The sequence below is a fragment of the Episyrphus balteatus genome, chromosome 4, assembly GCF_945859705.1.
Source record: "Episyrphus balteatus chromosome 4, idEpiBalt1.1, whole genome shotgun sequence".
Classification (NCBI taxonomy): domain Eukaryota; kingdom Metazoa; phylum Arthropoda; class Insecta; order Diptera; family Syrphidae; genus Episyrphus; species Episyrphus balteatus.
In genome coordinates, this window is record NC_079137.1 from 15,175,643 (window position 1) to 15,198,161 (window position 22,519).

Genomic DNA, 22,519 nt, shown 5'->3' on the forward strand with positions numbered 1-22,519 from the left:
TGAGTTTGAAAATTGTCACTTTTTGACTTTTTGCAAAAAGTGGACGTTGTAATTATACCTTAAAACCATGATACAACTAAACAGATAGCGCACTCGCGTTTATAATTTTGTTTCGTTCTGCGCATCTACGTCACAGACTCTCAAAGAGTTTGACATTCCTCCTTCAGCATAGGAATTCAAAGCAAATCATGTCTGTATTTTGGTTTGCAGTTTTCTTTTTTATATTAAAATGTTAATATACATTTATTTCTTCACAAATCGATTTTAAAATTTAAAAAATTGTTTGTTCTTGTCGATTAAAGCAATTTCATGTTGTTTTCATCAATAAAAATGTCACCTTAAAGTAAATACTAAAAGCAATAACAACAGAAATTAGAGTGAAATCCCGCCAAAAATACCTACTTGCCTCAACTCAGTGACGTCAGCGAGGCGCATAAAAGTGTGAAAACCAACAACAAACATGCGCAATGCCATATCTTTAGTAGTTGTATCATGCCTTAAAACAATTATGGGTAAGCGGATACAATTGACAGTCGGAAAGAAACGGTTCGTTCGGTTTTGATAGTAGCTTCCGCTCCCGTCCGTCTATTATAGTTGGGCCTTTAGTTTGAGAATACCTTAAATCTTTGATTCGAATTGAATTCGTGATAAGGCCATTTTGCTTCCAAGTGCTTGTAACCGAGCCTCGTTGGGGTATCATTCGTTTTTGTTTTGAAACCTTGGTTTAGATTTGCTGATTGCTGTGACAGCGTTTTTGTATGAAAAATAATCCGCACCGGAAAGTCATCGTTCATGTTTAGAATGTTTTTCAAACAAAAACGCTGTCGGTGGCGTTTTTTATCGCCCGTCCTTGTTAGTGTGAGGCAGCCCTTAAGAAACGACCAGTTTCGCGTTGTTGAGTGTTTTTTGTCGTCGTCGTTCAGGTGTAAAAATTGAATTACAGTTTCTTATGGAAATCCCTACACCAAAACATATCGCTACCGTTTGGTGTTTTTCATACGACACTAGTTAGCGTATTTGGTCATGCAAATGAACGCGGCTTCTCCCACCCTCGAACGAACACGGCTAATATCAGATTGGTGTTGTTGTTTCTCGTGTTATTTTTCTTTTTCGTAAAAAAAGAGAGCGACAAAGACAAATGCAAGAAAATCCCGAACATTGTAAGTTTGAGGTTTAATAATTTCCCCATTTGGGATCAAATTTGACAGATCTACAAGTGGGATATCTAAAAATTTTGTCTATGGCGAGAAGAGCAATTTGCAGAACGTTGTGTTTTGTCACCCAAAAGTGAAGTTAAAAATATAAAAAAAAGTTATACCATTAACCAAGGTAAAAACAAATTAATTCAATTTAAATTAATTATTTTAAAATCTAAAATCATTTGAATTAAAATAATAAAATAAATATCATAATAATCCCATTTGTTAATCTGAAATCAATTCAATGTTAGAGAACCTGTGATGTAACATTTATTTATGCTCTTTAAAAAAAAATTTCAGAGAAATGGCATCTGTAATTCGTGCAGGCATTGCTCGTCTCGGATGCCCTGGATCATCCAACAACCTGCTCAGCATCACCGTCTTTCCAGCCCTCTCCCAATCATGCGGCATTTCCAGCAAATCAATGCGCGGTGGACCCCGCATTCCCAAAGCAAAACCATGGCCATACCAAGAAAAGAACTACGGAGTCTTTCAGGCTATGTACGACAAAACTAGCCATCGCATGGATGAAAATTCCAAACTTATCCTAATCGAAGGCCCAGTAGCGGCTGGCAAATCAAAACTAGCCAAAGAAATCGCTGCCGAATTGGACATGTTGTATGTTCCACCTGCCAATATGGATAGTGTATTTATAAATGATTATGGTTTTGATTTGCGAAAGTTGGACGATCAACTGCCTGAGATGTGCCGCAGTTTTGATGAGAAGAACTTCTTGCGCAATCCCAATCATCCATTGGCGGCACAATTCCAGATCCGCATGTATATGTTGCGTTATTCGCAATACATTGATGCACTCGCTCATATTTTATCGACTGGGCAAGGTGTTGTATTGGATCGCAGTGTCTATTCTGATTTTGTTTTCGCAGAGGCCATGCACAAGAATGGCTATTTGTCGAAGGGAGCACACAGCGTGTATCACGAAATCAAGCAAAACACCATCAATGAGTTGATGAGGCCTCATTTAGTCATTTATTTGGATTGTCCCGTCGATGTTGTTAAGGTAAAATACTGTTCCAACTCTTGCACAATTTTTGTAATTATGTTTTATTTGGGTTTACCACGAGTTCGGTATCTAGAAAGCAACAATCCAGAAAGCAGAAATTTCGAAATCAAAAATCTCGAAAACAAAATATAGAATGAAAAAAAATCTAGAAAGCATAATCTAGAAACACAAAAATAAAATAGAAATATAAATTCTATGTTATAAGTACTCATAAATCATTACCAAAGCCAGTGTGGCTAGTAAACATTCTATTCAATTTTGAATAAAATGCACGACTGTGTCGCACGAACTTGCTCTTAGGGTTGCTCTTAGGTTGCTAAAAAGAGTATTTATATAAAAACTTGGAAAATTTATTTGAAAAAAAAAAACTTAAAATTCGTTTTTCAAAGGAAAAAACAACACCTTAAATCAAATTGAGTCCCAAAACAAGCATGCAATTTCATTTCATTTATTAAGAAGCATTTAAAAAAAATCAAAACCGTTAGAGCCGTTTAAAAAAAAAAAACTAATAATAAATGAAAAAAAAATTAAATAAAATGTGGACTCCATTTTGAAGAAATTACCAATTCACATCTAAAACCAAAATTTAAAAAAAATCAATGTCTGGCTTTCGAAATTTTTTTTTTAAATCCAAAAACTAATTTTTTCAAAATTTCGTTTTTGGCTTATATGTATTAAAATTATATAAATGCTTTTTTTTAAATTCGTTGATTAGTAGTTAATTAGTAGTTTTAGAGAAAAAATCGGATTAAAAAAAAAAAACGGTTCTATGGCAGGTACCGTTAATAATGATTTTCAAAAAACAAATTTGTCATTAGAAGATAGACCTTGTCTTAAATTTACATTTGAAGTTCTTAAACAAAATCGTCGTTTTCGAGAAATTTCAACTTTACTAAAATCGGTATAAGACAAGTACCGTTATATTTGGTTCAAAAAAATTAATTAACGCTACATACCAAGTTTGACATTAATCGGTCCATCCGTTTAGGCTGTAGCTTGGTTTACATACAGACTAACTTCCGGAACCATTTTTTTGGCATTCTCTATCATCGTAATGTCATGGAAAATTGTTTTTTTTTTTTTTGTACGAATGCATAACTTGATGTATAGTACTTATATCGCAAGTAAAAAACATAACCCAGATCGCTCAATACTTTTACATTGGACCGTTTTAACGGTTGTTCTCTTTCTTTTTCTATTGATAGGTATAGGTTCTATTGATATAGTACAAACGTTGAAATAAGCGATAGCACACAAATTTCGTGATTTGGACATCAGGTGCCTGAATTTAGTGTCGCTTATGATCGTTTATCACAACGTGATTTATAGGTTTTACATAGTTAAAATGAAATTTAGTGAAATTGTTAGAAATAAAGGAAAAAAGGAACTACATATGTTGGATATCTTAATAAGAGTCTTGCGTACAACTCAAGACTTGAAAATACATTCATAAGTTTTTGATATATGTACCTATTTGTAGCTTCGTTAAGTTGCATTTTTTTGTTTGGTTTTGATATTTGGTTTATTTGTTAAATATTAATTTTTTGTTATAAATTTGGATAGAAAATATCTTGTTTATGGAAATGAATGCGGTATTGCCTTTTATATGAGTTTAAAATCGCAAAATAGGTTGAAAAAATCTAGAATACGTTTTTTGTTTTCGAGATTTTTTCGAGATATACAGCCCTGTCGAAGTATTCGTGCGGAGAAAGTTCCAAAACGGTAGCCCGTTCCGATCGGAACTAAGATTTCTTTCAAGGTATCAACATCGAATTTTCGATGAAATTTAACGCAAAACTGTCAAAAAGTCTTTGCTGAAACACTGCATCGCACTCCGTTGATGGCCATGTTTCAACGGAAGATTTTCCGGAAAAAAATTTCTCCGAAGGAATACCTCTAAAGGGCGGATAGTCTTTTGAGATTTTTGTTCGTTCGAGATAACGTCATGATCCGATTTTATTTTCTTGTAGAAACGCATCAAGGCACGCAACCTTGACTACGAAGTCAATTCGAAAGTCTTTACAGATTCATATCTAGCTGACATGGAAATGTTCTACAAACAGCATTTCCTTAAAGACATCAGTACTCATGCTGAGATTCTTATTTACGATTGGACAGCAGAAGGTGAGACCGAAGTAGTGGTCGAGGATATCGAACGTGTTGATTTTGATGTGTTTGAGGAGTACTTCTTTAATAAGAAAATGAAGGATTGGCGATTCCCATTGGAGACAGAATGGTGCGAGGCTAGAATAAAGTATTGCAGTGATAAGCATACTTTGATGAACTACTTTAATGTACCTCGATTCGACGTTCCAGAACTTTTGCGTGATCCAGAGGGTGGCAAGAAATGGCGTGATGTGTGGTTGAATGTGAGTTGTTTTTTTGAAAATCAAATGAGATTGTAGATTATTTAAAAATTTGATTTTAGGCCCCTGGAATGAAATATTCGAAAGGATATAATGCCGATATGGGTGACAAGGACCTACTGACTAAGAATGGAGCTCCTTTGCGCGAAGGTGGTATCTATTGAGTGAAAACAAAAGAAAATCGTTTGTCAAAACTACAACAATTGACGCAAACAACCGCAATCAATATGTTATGTAGATTTTATTATTGTAATGGATATTCTGTGAATCATTAATAAATCTGCATTTTTTTTTGTTTAAAACCATACTTGATCTTTATTTAAAAATGCAATCAACTCTATTGTGCGAAAACTATAACAAATATATAAAAACCAATCTTATTACGGAAGATATTTTACTAAAGATCTAAATCCTACACAAAAATACGAACAAAAATAGAGGCTTTTGTTCAAAGAAAAATAAACAAATAACAGTTCGAGAAAATATGTTTATTTTTGGTTGTTTTTTGTTCTGAAAAAACCCTGTTTTGTTGAATTAAAATTGTAATATTTTGCGAACTAACTGCAACTTTGGAAACTTTTATACTTTTTTGAAAACCACAATAACAGGGCAACTTTTTAAAATAATAAACGATTCTCACACCGTACAAATTTTTTTTGCGGTGTTGCTCTCAAATATAAGTTAGAAATAGATTTATTATAAAACTTGAAACTGTTAGTTTATTTGCAGCGAAATGGCGTATGGAATAAAAAATATTTTGATTAATTAATTGTTCCTAATTATTTGGCAATGTTTTCGTAAAAGAATTTTTAAAAAACAAAAATCAATAATGGGCGCAGGAAGCAAAATACTGTTGCCAAGTAGGGATTTTTCGAAATTTCACAAGAATTGCATTAAATCGAAAGGATTTGGGATAAACAAGTTACCAAATTCTGAGAGCCCTTAAGTTCCCCAATCAGCATATTTCATTTGATCCATTACTTTTGGGACACCCTGTATGTACTTAATTTAGATGAAAGATTTCGATTAATGCGTCGCGCATAATCATTATTTTAAGGATTTCAATGACCGAATGGTCAGATCTGCTTTAAGTTTCTTGGATGTGCTCAGTTAAGATTTCAATAAGTTGTAATTTTTTAGTGTAGGATTTTTTGTTATAATAAGCGCTCACTAAGGCCCAATTTATTCACTCTCCATTATTTTTAAAGGCTCCATTAAAAATTATAAAACTGTCAAATCGCATACAAATTTTAAAATTTCCCTTTTTTAATGGCGACTTTAAATTTAATGGAGTGTGAATAAATTGGACCTAAAGGAACACAGTACGAGCATTAGGAAAATAGGCAGGGGTTTGAAAGGAGAAAGTTGTATTTTCTTTTATATTATATAAATCCAGATTACTCAAATAGTTTTCTTCCAGAAAATTCGTTTTCTTTTGTACAATAGACTGCTAAGCGACCCATGCATACGACACTTGTGTGCACTTTTTAGTGTGTATTTTAATCAGAAAAAAGGACAGAGTAGGAAGACTGACATAATTTTCATGATCGCTATAAACGACCATCGGGAAATAATATACAATTTCATTCTCAGCCATTTTCTGAATATTAACTCCCAGGAAAATGTGTTCGGGAGAAGGGCTCCCAATCAGAACGTTTCAGAAATGTTTGATCCCTCTCGCTTTTTCTTCATTTTAAACTATAAAGGGAACAAAGTTGAAACAAAAAGGGAAGATATTGTGGGGATTTTTCGATTGGGAGCCTTTTTCCCAAACACATTTCCAAGGGAGTTTTTATTCAGAATAATGCTGACTGTTCCGAAAGGGAACATATTTGTTTCATTCAGTTTTCGTTACACCTATGTATCTTTCCCTTTGGATGAGTTAACAAAATTGAAATTCTGGTTCTGGAATTTCTTGTGTTTCAGGTTCATATTGGGCAATCGGTCGCAGTGATTTTAAAAAAGCTCCCCTCTAAGGCCTGTTCTGCTAATTTTATTTTCAAAAGTGATATGTTTTCATCTTGGCGTTTTATATTGTTGACTCTTGTACTTTAAGAAACTCTTAAATATGTAGGCTATCTCACTGAAAATAGAAACATATCTTCCAACCAAACTGATTAAAATTATATTTTAATTTGAAATATGTAATTTATTAGATACACAAACTTCAGTTTAACATTAAAAATTAAATCTAATTACATTTTACCATACCATTTAACTTCCAGCCATTAGCCCATGTGATTTCATATGTGAATAAACGCCTGCTTTTTGTGCGAAAAGCTTTCCACAAATCTTGCACTCGTGTTTCTTTTTCTCAGCGTGCAATGCCTTATGCTGATGCAGCGTCTTTTTTCTTTTAAATGCTGCTCCGCAAGTTTCGCACACGTGTTGCCTTTCATTTGAATGTGATGCCATATGATCGCGCAGCGTTTTAGGCGTAAAGAATGCACTGCCACACAAATCACACTTGTGATCTCGCTGATTACTGTGCCGCTTCATATGCTGACGGAATTCCGAAGCAGCTGGCAAAGTTTTTCCGCATACATCGCAGATGAACGGCCGCTCACCCGTGTGCATTCGCATGTGACGATTCAATTCGGTTGACGTTACAAAACCTTTGTCACATTCAAGACACTTGAAGGGATGTATTCCCTTGTGGCGACGCATGTGGACATTAAAGTTGTGTTTATCGTAAGCTTGGAATCCACATTGATCGCATTTATGAGGCTCTTTGTGGGTAATCTGATGATAGGCATACTTTGAGCGTGAGACAAATCCAGCTTTGCACACAGAACACTTGTAGGGGTAGTCTCCCGCAATTTCGATCTTGTGCTTTTCATATGCTGCCAATGTATGGAAATGCTGATCACAATGGGAGCAATATTTATTCATGTTTTGAGGAATTTTCCCGAGGAAAAGGAGGTTTTCATAAAACCATACCAACGGCTCACTTGTTTGGTCAGTTATTAAATTTTTATCGTTTATCTTTTGCTGTCTTACATACGAAAATTGAATAAACCTTATTGCAACTATAATCTGTTCCTTGGTCATTATAATGTTGTATTTCAAAAATACATCTATAATCTTATCGTAGGCCTCTGAATGAAGTGTTGAATTGTCTTTGTCCGGGTGTTTGGTGTCCCACAAACAAGCATGCGATTTATAAGCTTCTATAAAATCAAGCATCAATGGTCTGTTGTCGACAAGATAGCTAAAATCTCCACTAGGTTCGGAAATATCAGAATGCAATCGCGGCACGTAAATTGGAAGTTTTTCAGCAAAAGGTTCCAAAAATGATAATCGATCGAAGAAAAAAGGTTTTGGTATGTAAGAACTACCGAAGTCACCTATTTTAGCGGCATTCTCTTGGCGTAGAGCTCTAAAATATGAATCTCTTAGAAAACGAATTTGATAGCGATATTCTTCAACTGTTAGGTAACAATCATGTTCATTTCCTAGAACTTCAGTTATTTTCTGAATAGCTCTTCTTCGTTCCGTTCGAAGCATATGCAATGGGTGGCTGGTGTCCCATAAGATTGGTTGGGTTTTGTAAAGATCGATGATTTCGAAAACCATATCTTTCTACAAGTATATAATAAATTAACTTCACTCTACAAAATATACAGACATTTTATGAATACTCACGCTCTTAATCTTGTTTTTCTTATTAAATATCTGCAAGTTAAAATAAAGAGGTAGTTAAAAAGCAAATAAATTATCAAACTTTGCTAAAAACAAAACAAAAATATCAAAAATGAGTAATGACCAAACCAAAACTTGAAATTCAGTTATAATCAAGCAGTTCTCAAGGGTCTTGATGTGAAGACATCAACCACCGCGTCGTTAGAGTAGGGTGAATGAAGTGGCCAAAAAAACTCTGCTATTTTCTGTGGCCGAAAAATGCGACTCAAACTGAAAGGAAAACTCTACACGGCAGTTGTTCGCCCAGCTCTTAAATGCGGTTCACAATGTTGGACAATGTACAAACGTATAAGAGCGGAACAGGAGGAGTAAAAAAGAAGCTTGATCCGAATCAGAAGCAAGAAAATCCAAGAAATTTAAATCTGATAGGCCTGCCGACTCGTTTCCTGAGTTCGTTCCGTTGAACTTTTAATTTGAAGCAGTAAAGTGAGAGAGTTGTTGTCCTATCCGAGATCATGACTGTCGTTGATATAATAAAGAAAAAGAAAAAAGTTATGATATAAAAACGTCGCAAATCAGCGTTATTTGGACTTTCCTGAGCAGATGCTCCAGAAGCCGGCATTTCTATTTACCTACCTGACTCCACTAAGTTCCATAAAGAATGCATACAGGCTATATCGCTATGGCAGAGATGGGAGTGTTCACCCACCACCAGTATATGACAAAGACAGTGAAGTTACTGTCAATGTAAAATTCGAAATACCGCCATGTTCTGCTGAGTTTTATTGGGCAACCAAAACGAAACCCATATTATTATGAAGAATGAGAGCGAACCAAATATGAGGCTTATAAATCCATGCAAGAACTGCAGCAGGCAGTTGAAAAGATCTTTATCCAAAAGACGGAAGAGGACGCAGCCTTAAAAACGGTTTAGTCTATTGAGGGATGAAAGCAGATGTAGCCCTGAATCAAAGTCTGCGATGATTTAATAGGAAATATGGTAGGAGATACGCAGACTGTGCAGACGAGACTGATGCGGATTGCCTACTGACAAACTGTATAAAGCATCTGGCCATGACCATTCCCCAACTCATTTGTGCAATCTGGTCGGACGATATTCAAGTCAGAATTGTTAAAAAAAAAAAAAATTAATTTTCAGAGATGCACAATGACATTAAACTAGAGATCAAACTCTTGCCAACATCTGCTTCTTAGAATGCATTAAAGCTCTCTCTATAATCCTGTAAAAGACATTAATCATTCTGTTCTTGCAAAAGTAGATCTTGGAGCATAAGATCCAAAAGCGACCTATATGAGGTTTACAGCGACAGACCCGGTCAGAAGCTGACCATACAAATGGAGCTTATATCCGTCTTCGCCCCAACTAGAAGAGGCTCTGAGCCCATCCCAGATGGACAAGATGCAGCGCACAAGGAAAGGGCTATCTCAACCGCTGCGTAACTCGATGAAGTTAAGCTAGAAACCAGGCTGCCTGGGGTTACTTGTTGGTTGACACATAGATCTTACTTAGAATGTAAGCCACGTCTTTTGTAAAAAAGCAAGTTACTTGCTGCTCTATTATAGTACAGTACAAGGAAAAATAAAAAAAAAAAAAAACATTAAAAAATAATTAAAACTTACTTCTTCCATATTGTCTTCTTCAGATTCGTTGGCTTGAAATGATGATGTTTGATTGGTTTCATTGCACATAGAAGTAGTCAAATCTTGTTCCTAAAGTTTGAATAAAAAAAGAAATCATTATCTCTAATTCCTCAAAATCAATTAAATTAACTCACTTGACCATTTTCTGGTGCACTTGGTGCTTTTCCCTCGATAAAAGACAATTTATCTGCATACCATAGCTTTGGTTCAAATGTTGGATCTTCTTGTTTCTTTTTCAACATACGTTTGTATGTTGCACGCAGTTTAACAATTTCCACACTCATATCTTTGTAATTGTATGTGGTGTTGAATTGAGCGTTGATATTTTTGGCCATTTCTTCGAAAGCCCCCCTGCGGTAGGCATTATCATTGGTATAGTGCTTAATAGCCCATAAGCAGGGTTGCTTTTTGTATTCCTCTATAACAGCCGTTAGAAGTTCTTTGTTTTTGACGATAGATTTCTGAAGAGAAAAAAAATTTTTAAACATTATTTACGAATTTGATTGAAAAAAAAAACATAACTCACCGGATTTTGTCGTTCTTCTTCACCATTATCAGACATCTGTTCAAACTTAATAGGTCGACTTACTTCTTCCTGCATGAACTCCATTTTAAGACTATTTTGGTTTGATTCTTCATTGTCATCACTGTCGGCTGAAAGTTTATCATCATGTTGTAATGGTTCAGCTTCTTCTCTATCTTCCTCCTCCTCATCGTCGTCCTCATCATCTGAATCTTCGTCTTCATCATCATCCTTGTCGTCATCATCATCATTATCTTCCTTATCTTCTTCCTCTTTTTTGTCTGCTTTCTCTTCTTTGCATTTTTTAGTATTTCGTTCTTCATCTTCATCTGCATCTTCATTCTTTTTAGACTTTCGATTCTTCATACGCCTTACAGAGAAATCACTATCTTTAGTCCCAATAAATGACAATTTATCAAAGTACTTCCATTGCGGATGGAATTTCCTGTTAGCATTGGCATGAAGCTTTTCAAAACCTTCCTTGGTACGTAAAATACGCCTGTAACTGCTTCTAAGTTGGGCAATCTTTGCCTTGATCTCTACATCGGTGTAGCTGGTGTTAAATTTATTATTGATTGTTGTCCTGATTTCGGTAATAGCATCACCTCGACTAAAGCGACAATTGGTTTTATAAAGGTAATTATTGTATAAACATGGGTGTTCTTTGTATTCCTCAATAATAGCCAACACAATTTCTGTCTCTCGTCTTTGACCACTAGTTTCTCCTTTGCCATCATCGTCCTCATTTTCTTGTTGGTCAAGTGCCTTAAAAAAGATGATGATTAGAGCATAATTCATTTAATGTTTTTCATGACTTACCGGATTTCCTTGGTTTATTTGAATTTCAGAAACATCTACTTCTATTGGAACCTGAAAGGAAAATAATTATTTGGTTTAAAACTGACTCGGGCAGACTATCACGATAGACAGATATAATTTTGAAGAAGAGGTATGAGATCAAAAGAGCAACTCTTACCAAACGAATAATCATAAATTTATCAAAATATACCCTCTCGAATCTCGAGAGTAACCAAGTTATGACCACTCTTTAAATGTTGCACAAAACAAAACAGTGCGAGCGTTAGGAAAATAGGTATTGGTTTTAAACAAAGCCTGGTTTAGCATTCCACATTCTTATTGTGCGGTTGAAGAACGAATCTCTATACTTAATTGAAGTTCCGAAATTGGACTCGAGGGCATTTCTAGAAGCGCAAATATTTCGGTTGAAATATTTAAGGGGAGGAATGTAGCTGTCTATTTCGATGGAGTAATGTTTATAAAAATATCTATAAAATAAGGAGAGGTAAGAGACGTTATGACAGCACCTGCCCAAATATGGGAGTTGTACTCCAGCTTAGGACGGATATATGTTTTCTAGATATTGCCAGGTCAGAAGAGGTAAAGAATTTCCTGCATCTTCGGAAAAAACCTAAACATTTTGCGGTATTTTTGGCAACACCTAATATCTAATCGTAGAGATGGTTGGTGATGCACATACCGAGAATTGCGAGAAGTTCAGTTTCCACGATGCAAGTGGCACCCATTTATAGTGGAAAGTTATGTTTTAAGGACATTGAGTTTTAGAAGCATTAAATTCTACACGATTTCGTGTTCCCCATTAGACAATGCTTTCAAGATCAGAATTTTATGTGTTAATCATAGGTTGCCGTTCGAGATCCATATCCGAAGCGCATGTGTGTGAATCTGCAAACGAATATTAGAAGTTGAGAATGCTGACCTTTTCAAAACAATAGCGGGGATACTATCTGCACGCTCAACTACCGGTGGTGTAATGACACTCTCAGCAAGAATGGATTTTGAAACAAATTGCTTTTCGAGAAGGTTAGCTTTAGCAAGAGAGCTAACAAATAGAGTCATTGGTGACGAGCGTGGGAACCGAGGACGACCAAAAAAATAATGGGGGCTATCCTGAATAAAAATTTCCCTGGGAATGTTTCCAATATTTTAAAGATAGTCATAAGAAGTTTCTTTCGGAATTAATTGGTATTGAAAAATAAAGCTTTCATTTAATAGGAATTTTTTGTTCCCTGGAAATAAATTCCGAGAAAAAATATTTCAAGCGAAACACGATTGCCATGGATATTCACGATAAGGCCCAATGTATTTTACCAAGGCCTTCAACAGTTTAATCTTCGTGGTGATATTAAAAACTAAACGAATTTAAATTTAATAAAAACACGTCTTAAGGCCCAACTATAATAGACATGAGCTCGCATGGGCTTATGCAAGTAGCATAGGCTTTAAAATATCGGAAGCTTGCTTCTCTGACCCTGATTGGCCTCTTTACAGCTCGAATCCCTTAACCCTATTAGGGATAAAGGTTTTCATAGCCAAGAGAACTAGGTCTGTTATCATATCTGTACTGGAGTCTACGTCACTTTTTTGCGCAACATTTTCGATATCCCTTATTTCATCGTTTCATCGTTTCTAAAGAAATGTATGTCTTTCTCGCGGTATTGCCACAAAGCATATGAGTTGATATAGGTTTAATAGGTTTAATTCTTATTGGAATTTTGTAATTTTTTACATAATTCCAAATTAGAGCCAAAGAGGAAAAATTAAAAAAATCCTTCTTGCAATTCTGCAATAGAAAAATTAGAAATACCAAAATCCGAGCAAGTCTACATGTAAAAATTCTTTTTCTCTAAAATAGAACACAGCCGATTTAGTTGGTAATATCATGTTCAAAGGTAAGATGATGATAAAAAAGATATCCATAAAAAAGGCAATATCATACAACGTTCCAAATGCAAATAAAATGCACGACTGGGTCGCACGTACTTGCTCTTGTAGTTCAAAGCATCTTTATCTTAAATATCTATTGGAAATTTAAGATTTTGTGAAGAAAAAAAAAAAATAAAAACAAAAAAAAATCGAAAGTTAAAAAAATTCAATTTTTTAAAAATTTTTTGAAAAACTTTTTTTTTTAATTTTTTTTTACATTTTACACTTCAATACCTATGATGTCTGTAAATTTTGAAAAAATTGACTTATGCTTTGATGAAATATATGGACTTAAAAAACATGTCAATTTTTGAAAAACGGCAACGCCATATTTCCGCTCTTGGCATTTTTTGAGAAAAACTAAAAACGCAGTTTTGTTGGAATCAATAAGAGTACTGCGCGCACCAAATTTATACGAAATCGTTAGAGCCGTTTTCGAGAAATTTGAAATACCTCGAAAACGTTATATGGGAGATATGCGTTAAATTAGAGATATTAAAAAAATAAAAAAAACGGACCTAGGGAATTACGTAAAAATCATCTGTACCAAGTTTCAAGCAAATCCATCCACCCGTTTAGGCCCTAGCTCGATGTACAGATGGACGCACAGACGCACAGACGCACACACGCACAGACCGACGGACGGCATGACGAAAACCACTTTTTTGATCTTCTCCATCATCGTAATGTTGGTTTTGATTAAAACCTCGATTTTTTTTTTCTACACGAAACCAATACTTGCCCTATAGAGCAAGTAAAAAGTATTCAGTTGGCCTCAGATATGGAATAATACATAACAGAGCTGAATAAAAGGAAGAAGAAGACTCATCTAACATAACAGAATAAACAACATGACCGAAAACTGTAAAAAAAAATAAATTAACAATACAAAACACTTACCACACTGTTTTCTTCTTCATTCGCCTTCCTATCAATAAAAGATAAATCATCGAAATACCATAAACTAATTCGATAATCTGCATCATGTTTCTTTCGTTGCACTCGTCTGTATCCACTACGAAGATTAACAATTTGCTGCCTAACATCTCTGTCTGTGACATTTTTGTTGAATTTCTTATTAATGAATGCAGTTATTTTCCGGAAAGCATCCTTCCTTGCATATTTGCTATTGTAAAGCGTTGCTGTTTGATCCCACAAAAATGGATATTGTTTGTATTGAGCTATGAGATCCGATATTATTGGTGGATCACACAATATCTTGCAACTATCTCGTTCGGGTTTCTTTTTAAATGGAGTTGCTGGTTGTTTATTTCCAGAATCGGAAGACTAAAAATATACAAATAGTTACTCGGAGAACAATAACAAATATAGGCTAAGAGGCCACAGCAAATTTTGAGAGTCGAGTTATAACCAAAATGTGAGAATGCGGTTTTACAGCCTTATGCGTTCTTATAACGAATTCAGAAGTCTGCTTTATATTGTTCGCAGGGGGTTTCAAAAACGTGAGATTTCCAATTCGTATGATTAGGCTAAATGCACACTATTGCATATTCTTAATACTAGAACTGATGCTCTATATTTCCCCTAAGCCTGAAAAACGGTCAATCGAACCCAAGTTGTAAGCTGTTTAAAGGTCAATTTCTTCACAAAGGTACTAGCCCAGGGGGTTAATTCCCGATCTGTGAAACTGTGAAGTGATAAGTTTTATCACGTTTTCATAAGGCCCGGTACTAGCACTGGTACTCGGTCCTAAGGAAAAGTAAGTACCCGAGCATTTCTTCATATATTAAGACCTGATTCACAACGCGTTGATGTTTAGAATAGTTTATTTTGATATTTAAGGGAATTTAACAAAATAAATTTAGACAAAATGTAGAAAAAAATAAAAAGACTATTGAAAAAAATTTAAAAAAGTGTTGTTAAACAAAACAAGAATCAAAAGAAATTTGATTTTTAATCAAGAAATTTCAGTCAAGATCAAGAATGAATTCATGAGTCCGAATTTTATGATTTGGTAAACAGAGACAAAGCAGAGATATAGGCTACCAAAAACAACGAAAATGTCATTCGGATAGACGTTTGTACTTACATACATACAAAATATATTTTAATAAAAACAATAATTTAAGAAAAACGCAGTCCTGCGTCTTTTTTACTACAATGCGACAAGCAAAATTTTATCATGGCTTATGGGCAAATTTTAGGTAGTCGTAGGGTACTGCTTTCAAAGTATGAGTGTAACTTTACACGTAAATCGCCTCGTTTCTGCTTTTACCTCGTAAGTTCATTTTTTAAAGATGTTTGTTTACTGCTAAGGATTAATATAAAACTCAGAGAAAGAAAAGATATAAGGTTTTAGTTTAGAAACAACTCAACCAATATATCTCAAAACATAACTTGATTTCCTTCTGTTCAATTCATATTTTTAATTTTGAGAAAAATTATATTTCTTTTGAGAACTGAACAAAATTTGCTGTGTAAATACGTGGTTCAGGCAGAAACGGGACGAAATGGCTTCCAGCATTGTAGGGCGTCGAGAAATACAAATGAAGAACGTCTACATAAGGACTATCTTTCTTGACTTGGTTGTCACTTTTGGAAAGATCGGACAAAGTTGAAATACTTTTCGGTACTTCTTCATCAAGAAGTTTTCTTTAGTCCATTCATTTCGTTGCGACATTGCATTTCTCATTTCAGGTGTTTTTGATAAATTAAAATACTAAATTCAATAATTAAAATCAACAAAAAAGCACTTGTCGAGCGAGAGAACACGCAAGATTTTAAAAAATCTGTCAGATATCTCTAAAAAAGACTACCGATTTTGAGGTCCTAACTTATGACAATACTGGTAAGCCCTAGAACTGTCAAATTGGTACCGAGTATTAGTTAGGACTTTTGTGAAGAAATCACATTTAAGTATTAACGATTGATATCATAACGGTGTACTAGTTGATTTTAAAGGAACTAGCTAAGACCAAGTCATAACTAGTACTCGGTCTTAAATTGACAGTTTTAGGACCTAGTACTTGAGTGAAGAAATGAGCTGATACTGATTTGAGTACTAAGTTTAGGACTAGGACCGTTTTTAGCGCTAGGACATTGAGAAGAAATCGGCCGTGAGTGGGTTTGTTTTGGAGACTATTCTGTTTGATTTTTGTATTGTTTTTTTTTTTTTATTAAAAACTATAAAAATAGAACCGATATAGTTAGTTAAAAAAGCATATATATTGATTTCTATTTGTCGCATCGCCATGATTGAGGAATTCAAGCTTACACCAAATTTCAAAGCATCAGTCTTTATATTTGGAATATGAATTTGTGTTAATTTAGCCCACTCACAATAATTGGAAAACAAGGGTTGATAAACCTCCCGAAAACCATATAAAGCTGAATTCGTTATTGGAACGCTTAAGGCTATAAAACTGCATACTCACTCCCAAAATTCGCCGTGGACTCTCGGTCTAATACAATTTGTCTTCTTACTTCACAGTCCGATGGTTCCTGCTTCGTAATAATATTTGGATCCCTTTCATCTATTGAAGGCAGTTCAACCTAGATCCAAAATAAAATGTAAATAAACAAGTATTCGTTGATAAAACAATAACAAACCTCAATATCATCATGTAAGCCTTGAATAAACGAAAGCTTCTCAAAGTACCACAATTTTGGATTGAATTTTGTACTTCCATCAGTGAAGAATTTCTCAAAGCTCTGCTTTCGCTTAAGAACTCTTTTATAAACCTGCCTTAATGCAATAATTTGTTGATGCAACTCTTTGTATGTCAAATCCATCTTAAACTTGGTATTCACAGATTTCCTAATTTGCCTGTAATGTTGCTTCTTCTCGCTATTCGTACTCGACCTAGCCATTCCCACATCCCACAAAATCGGGTGTTTCCTATACTCATCAATTATTCCTTCGATTTTCTTCCGGCGAATGACTTTTTCTATCGGCAATTCGTCTTCGTCCATGTAGTCTGACAAGTTTTCAACTTCCTGAGGTTGTTCACTAAAACCTTGAGGCTAAAGAACACAGATAAAATTCTTTAAATTCAGAAAAGAATATGAATAAACTCTACCAACTTGCCTCCTCTTTTTCTTTGACCATTTCTAACTTAAGAGCCATTAAAGGGTCAATATGATCGACCGCTGTTGTCGTCGTTGTCCCCCCGCTATCAATGTTATTACTTTTTAAAGCATCTTTGAGTAGATTATCAATTGTATAGCTGCAAATATCCTGACCAGCAATATTGTGGTCTCCAATATTTTGAAAACCCATTGTTTTGCATTCTCTTATGTGTTTGATAAATAAAGTGCAACTAAGCAAATTGAATTGCTGTGAGCAAGTTCCACAATGAATCAAAAAGTTATCAAGATTTTCCGAGCAATAAACTTCGCCACAGCGTGTGTTGATGGGCGTTGGATTATAAGCTAGGAGTGATGATATTTCTGTGCTAGACATTTTGAGCACAAATTTTATTTAAAGTGTTTATTTTTTCAAAGTTAATTTGAGGATTTGGTTGGTACAAAAAAATGAAAAAAAAATTATAGGCTTCGTACGTGCCTACAGTATACACAGATTGCTGCTGTCCACCTCCACAGAATATACATAAAAAAATAACATAGCTGATAAAACCATAAATAATCAATGTAAAGATGTAAGGGTTGTGACATTATGTTTAGGCGTGTTCCTTTGTCAGAAAATACACGGTGAATCCTTTTCAAATTTTCTTTTGAAAATAATTATAACTCTTTTTTCTTGATGCTTATTTTTGGAGTATATTCTCATTTATATGTACTGTGCTGTGATCAAAAACAAACAAGTTGGTTTGTTGTATGATGAAACATAAAGGAAAATAACACACGTTTGTAAGAGAAAGAGAAGAATAAGTGCACTGTTATACTGTTATACAAAGAATGTATGAGCATAAGGGTGGAGTGTTATTAGCAGATTCTTTCAAATCGTTTGTTGAATATTTTGTAGTAAAAGTGCTCCTATATACAATACACTGCAGGTCAATAGAATAGGTTCACCCAATAGAGAATTTAATTTTTTTACAAGAAAAACCGAAGAAAAAATTTTTTTAATGATGGATATTTTAGACCAGTCCCAATAATTTTTGAAAAGAAAAAAATATTAGCAGCATATATGAATAAGTCGTGGGAAAATTTAGAATGACTGATATATTAAAAGGAATGCAATTAATAATTGCCTACAAATAAATTGGAGGAAAGGGGATAGGTGGGCGAAAAAGTGGGGTGACTGTCAAAAATCATGGTTTTTAACGAAAAGTAGGCTTCTCATATCGAAAAAAGTTAAATACAAAAGTAATAAGTAAAAACTTATCTTAAAAACTTTAAACCTTAGAAAAGTTCTGATAGTAGATACGAATTCAGAAGGTCAAAAAATCGTTTTTTTTGTGCGTTTCAATCTTAACTTTTCAAAAATCAAAATTTTTGTCGGTAACTTTTTAATTGAAAAACAGGCTATTTTTGCAAATTAAATTTGTCAAACATCCAAAAATTAACTTTTCGTTAAGATAATATTAAAAATAGTTAAAAAAAAAACATAAAAGAGTAAGTTAAAACCAAGTTTTTTTTCAATCAAACTATTTTTGTAAAGATAAAAAAAAACAAAAACTGTCCTTGAATTTTTTAGATCTTTTTACTATTTACAACTTTTTTCGATAGGAGGTTTTTTTTCACAGAAATTGTTAAAATCTACGATTTTTAACATCCACCCCACTTTTTCGCCCCACCCACCACCTTTCCCCCAAATGTGGGCATTTTAAACCGGATTGGCACTGGTTTATTTTTCTGACTTATTTAGGGCCAGTTGTACAAATATTTAATCCGTGGGTCAGCAACTTTTATCTTCTGAAATCGGTAGCAAGGCTGAAATTTAGCACTGGTTCAAGGTTCATATATGTAGAAATAACCACATTCATGCTTGAACCGAAGTTGACCCGCAGCTAATCCGCCGAAATCGGTGGGTTAAATTCCTGAACCAAGGCTGATCCACGTTTGTACAACTGGCACTTATAACAAAAAACAAAGGTGTTGGTAGAGATGGCGGTCAAAGCAACCGAACTTGATGACCCAATTAGCGCAGAATGCGCCGTTTTGATACCAAAACTCATGGAACCTGTGAGTGATAAATGGATTTATTTAAAAAAAGAATTAAGATTGATTTTAAGAGGAAAAACAAGTGTTTGGTCTGTCCTAAATCCACTTTGTTGCGTTGCGGAACGAGACCAAGTCTTTGATCTTTGATTCTGAGATGTTATCTATGTCAAAAAACAAAACTTATTCAAAATATCAAAATGAATACAATTTATTGCTTTGCTCCCAAAAAGACCTTTTTTGATGGGTCAGTAGAATAGGTTCACTTGTCTTATTTCGGAAAATGAGATGAAAATGACTAAACTACTAATGTAAAACAGTTTTTATCAATAATATTTGCATTATTTGACTGAATTTATATTTGTGCCCATTATTATGAAAGTGGACTAAGTCAATTTTTGCATTGTTTAAAGAAAATAATTTTCTTATAGGTAACGATTTAATTATATTTCTTTTATGAAATCACTATAGGAGCAATAAAGAAGTTTATTTACTGCAATTTCGCTTTCAAATAAACTTTACCTCTTAGATTATAATTATTTTAAGGCTAGATTTGAGGCAATTTTTAGGAGTGACTTATATAGTCCACTTTCATAATTAAGGGCACATTTAAAAAAACCTTTTTATTTACAAATACATATGTATCTCTATTTGGTTTCAGGTTGTAGGTATAACTTTTTCAAATAATCTTATAGATTTCATTTTTTAGGATTTTTTGACAATATTTTGTTAAAAATTATTTTCGAAACTCATAGAATTTAAGAACAAGCCATACCCGCCCTTACCCAACAGATTTCAGGTCCGCAGAGTAGAATTCCAAACTGGAAATCGATTTATTTTTTTTGATAGAAAACCGAATATTGACATTTGAATCCAAATTTTAGAAACTTCGAAACTTTTAATATTTTTTGATAGTTTTTAAATAAAGCTTATACAATTTAGAAACTACGTGCCAAGTTTCAGAGTGGGATACTTATTCGTTTAGAAAATGTAGGTACCTACACGTTTTAGTAAGCGAACTGCGTGCAAAAAACAGATATAAAAAACAGGAAATATCAAAATATGACAAAGATTTAGTTTTAAACAGCTAGTACATAGAACCAAAAGTTCGTGTGCTGAACTCGAATCTGAAGTCAGAAAAAAATAATTAGCTCCCGTTTTTGAAATCTTACATTTAAGAAATTCAAAATAAGTTTTGTTTTTATTATTTCTGACGTTATTCTTTTAGAGCTCCGTTATAGCTATCAGTAAAAATTTTGTTTACCTATTTTGAATACTTTAAACTTTTATTTTGAGCAAAATATTGATGAAATAAGTTGTGAGCTTATTTTAACTAATTTTTTCAAAAAGAAGCAATGCATTTGGTGTTAAATTTTATTCACAAATCCATTTTATAAATTTTTCTGTTCAGTGAAATGAAATTTCATCAGTAAAATTTATAAAATAAAATTGTGACTAAAATATAAGACTAAATGCATTGCTTCTTTTCTAAAAAAAATAAATTGCACGACTGGGGTCGCACGTACTTGCTCTTATGCTTAAAGTAACTATAATGTTAAAGCTTTTTATTCAAGAAATTTAAAATTTGATATTTTGAAGAAATTTTATACATAAGTAGTATAAAAAAATTAAATCTGTTTTTATAATTAATTAAACTCCGTTTTAAATTATCTTAAAACAAAAAACAAATATGCCATTTTATTTCTTGTATAAAAAGGTATTTTTAGAAAAAAATTTTCGAAAATTGTAGGAGCCGTTTTTTAAAAAAATAATTTTTTATGTATAAAAATTTTTTAACATTTTTCAAAAAAAAAGTTGGTATGCCATTTTGAAGAAATAATTAATTTACACATAAAAACTAAATTTCAAAATTTTTCATTGATCCGTTTTCAAAAAATTGATTTTTCAAAAAAAATTTTGAAATATTTTTTAAAAATCCAAAAATGCGTTTTTTGAAAATTTTTTAAATTTTTAATATTATCTTTAAATTACACACGTTTGTATAAAAATTTTCATTTAAATCGGGTTAATGTTGTACGAGATATTCAGAAATGAAAAAAACCCGTTCTATGACAGGTACCGTTAATAACGGTACAAAAAATATTTTTTTTATTTAAAAAGTTGGCTCTTATGTGTAGTACTACACACAAAAATTTTAATCAAAATCGTTAAAGCCGTTTTTAAAAAAATTAACTTTTCTATTTCCGTTATATGGCAGGTACCGTTAGTTTTGGTCATAAAAATAAATTTCAATTTCCCCTCTAGGGAATCACCAAAAACTGCTAACTACCAAGTTTGAAGAAAATCACTTCACTCGTTTAGGCTGCAGCTCCAGATAGAGACAGACAGACAGACAGACAGACAGACAGACAGACAGACAGACAGACAGACAGACAGACAGACAGACAGACAGACAGACAGACAGACAGACAGACAGACAGACAGACAGACAGACAGACAGACAGACAGACAGACAGACAGACAGACAGACAGACAGACAGAATTGCCGGACCCACTTTTTTGGCATTCTCCATCATCGTAATGTCATGTAAAATTGTTATCTCGAGTTCGATTTTTTTTACGAATCCTAAACTTGCCCTATAGTACCTATATCGCAAGTAAAAATAGTGAAAATATTTTTAATTTATTTCATCAATATTTTGCATAAATTAGAATCTTAAAGTATTCAAAATAGCAAAACAGAATTTTTACTGATGGATTTTACTAATAGCTATAATTGAGCCCTTATGTAAGCAAAATTGTTATAACACAAATTGTAACGGTTTCTATAAGAACAGTTTTCCTTCTTTCGATACCTATCTTTATTATTAAGCGAGATATCATCATTTCTTTGGCTTATTATATTATGTTTATGCAGTGGCGTTGCTAGCCTTTTGGGGCCCTGTATCCAAATTTTGTTGGGGGTCTTAATAAGAATCTTTGTACCAAAACTTATCAAAGTAGAACTTTCCTTGCCTTGCAAATTTCGTGATCAAATCAAGCTGAACAGGATCTTAGTTTTTCAACATTTTCTGCTTTTATGGATAAAATTCATAGGTCAAACTGTTCCTGTCCCCTAGATGTTCTGAGATAATTGTTTAATTTATTTGGCTGGGAAAAGCTGTCCTGTGGTAACCGAAAAGGTAAAAAAAGAAAGCATGCTGTGAATATCTCAGAAAAACGAGAAACAAGAACATTAAAATTGATAACCAATATTTTAACGTCCCTTACTTTGGCGGACATATTTGGTGCAGGGATGAGAATGCTAAGCCCG

At 33.6% G+C, this 22,519-nt stretch overlaps 2 protein-coding genes across 3 annotated transcripts in view; one reads left to right on the forward strand and one right to left on the reverse strand.

Annotated features, from left to right (window-relative positions):
• The first annotated feature begins 1,188 nt into the window (after positions 1 to 1,188).
• On the forward strand, positions 1,189 to 4,896 carry LOC129918428 (NADH dehydrogenase [ubiquinone] 1 alpha subcomplex subunit 10, mitochondrial). Its single transcript, XM_055998949.1, has 4 exons — positions 1,189 to 1,329; positions 1,500 to 2,220; positions 4,194 to 4,592; positions 4,652 to 4,896. The coding sequence occupies exons 2-4, from the start codon at positions 1,504 to 1,506 to the stop codon at positions 4,751 to 4,753; spliced, it is 1,218 nt and encodes a 405-aa protein (XP_055854924.1). The 5' UTR covers positions 1,189 to 1,329; positions 1,500 to 1,503; the 3' UTR covers positions 4,754 to 4,896.
• A 1,807-nt stretch (positions 4,897 to 6,703) lies between these two features.
• LOC129918420 (uncharacterized) overlaps positions 6,704 to 22,519 on the reverse strand; it is a 35,661-nt gene continuing 19,845 nt past the window's right edge. Inside the window, exons 2-11 of one of the 2 annotated variants that reach the window (XM_055998941.1) lie at positions 17,210 to 17,576; positions 16,732 to 17,145; positions 16,606 to 16,674; positions 14,062 to 14,448; positions 11,236 to 11,286; positions 10,420 to 11,181; positions 10,028 to 10,354; positions 9,873 to 9,962; positions 8,235 to 8,264; positions 6,704 to 8,171 (exon numbers count right to left, since the gene is read on the reverse strand). In XM_055998941.1, coding sequence (XP_055854916.1) covers positions 6,804 to 8,171; positions 8,235 to 8,264; positions 9,873 to 9,962; positions 10,028 to 10,354; positions 10,420 to 11,181; positions 11,236 to 11,286; positions 14,062 to 14,448; positions 16,606 to 16,674; positions 16,732 to 17,145; positions 17,210 to 17,576 — 3,865 coding nt within the window. In that variant the 3' untranslated portion in view covers positions 6,704 to 6,803. Of the gene's footprint in view, positions 8,172 to 8,234; positions 8,265 to 9,872; positions 9,963 to 10,027; positions 10,355 to 10,419; positions 11,182 to 11,235; positions 11,287 to 14,061; positions 14,449 to 16,605; positions 16,675 to 16,731; positions 17,146 to 17,209; positions 17,717 to 22,519 lie in introns of both variants that reach the window. The other variant, XM_055998942.1, reaches the window with a different exon arrangement.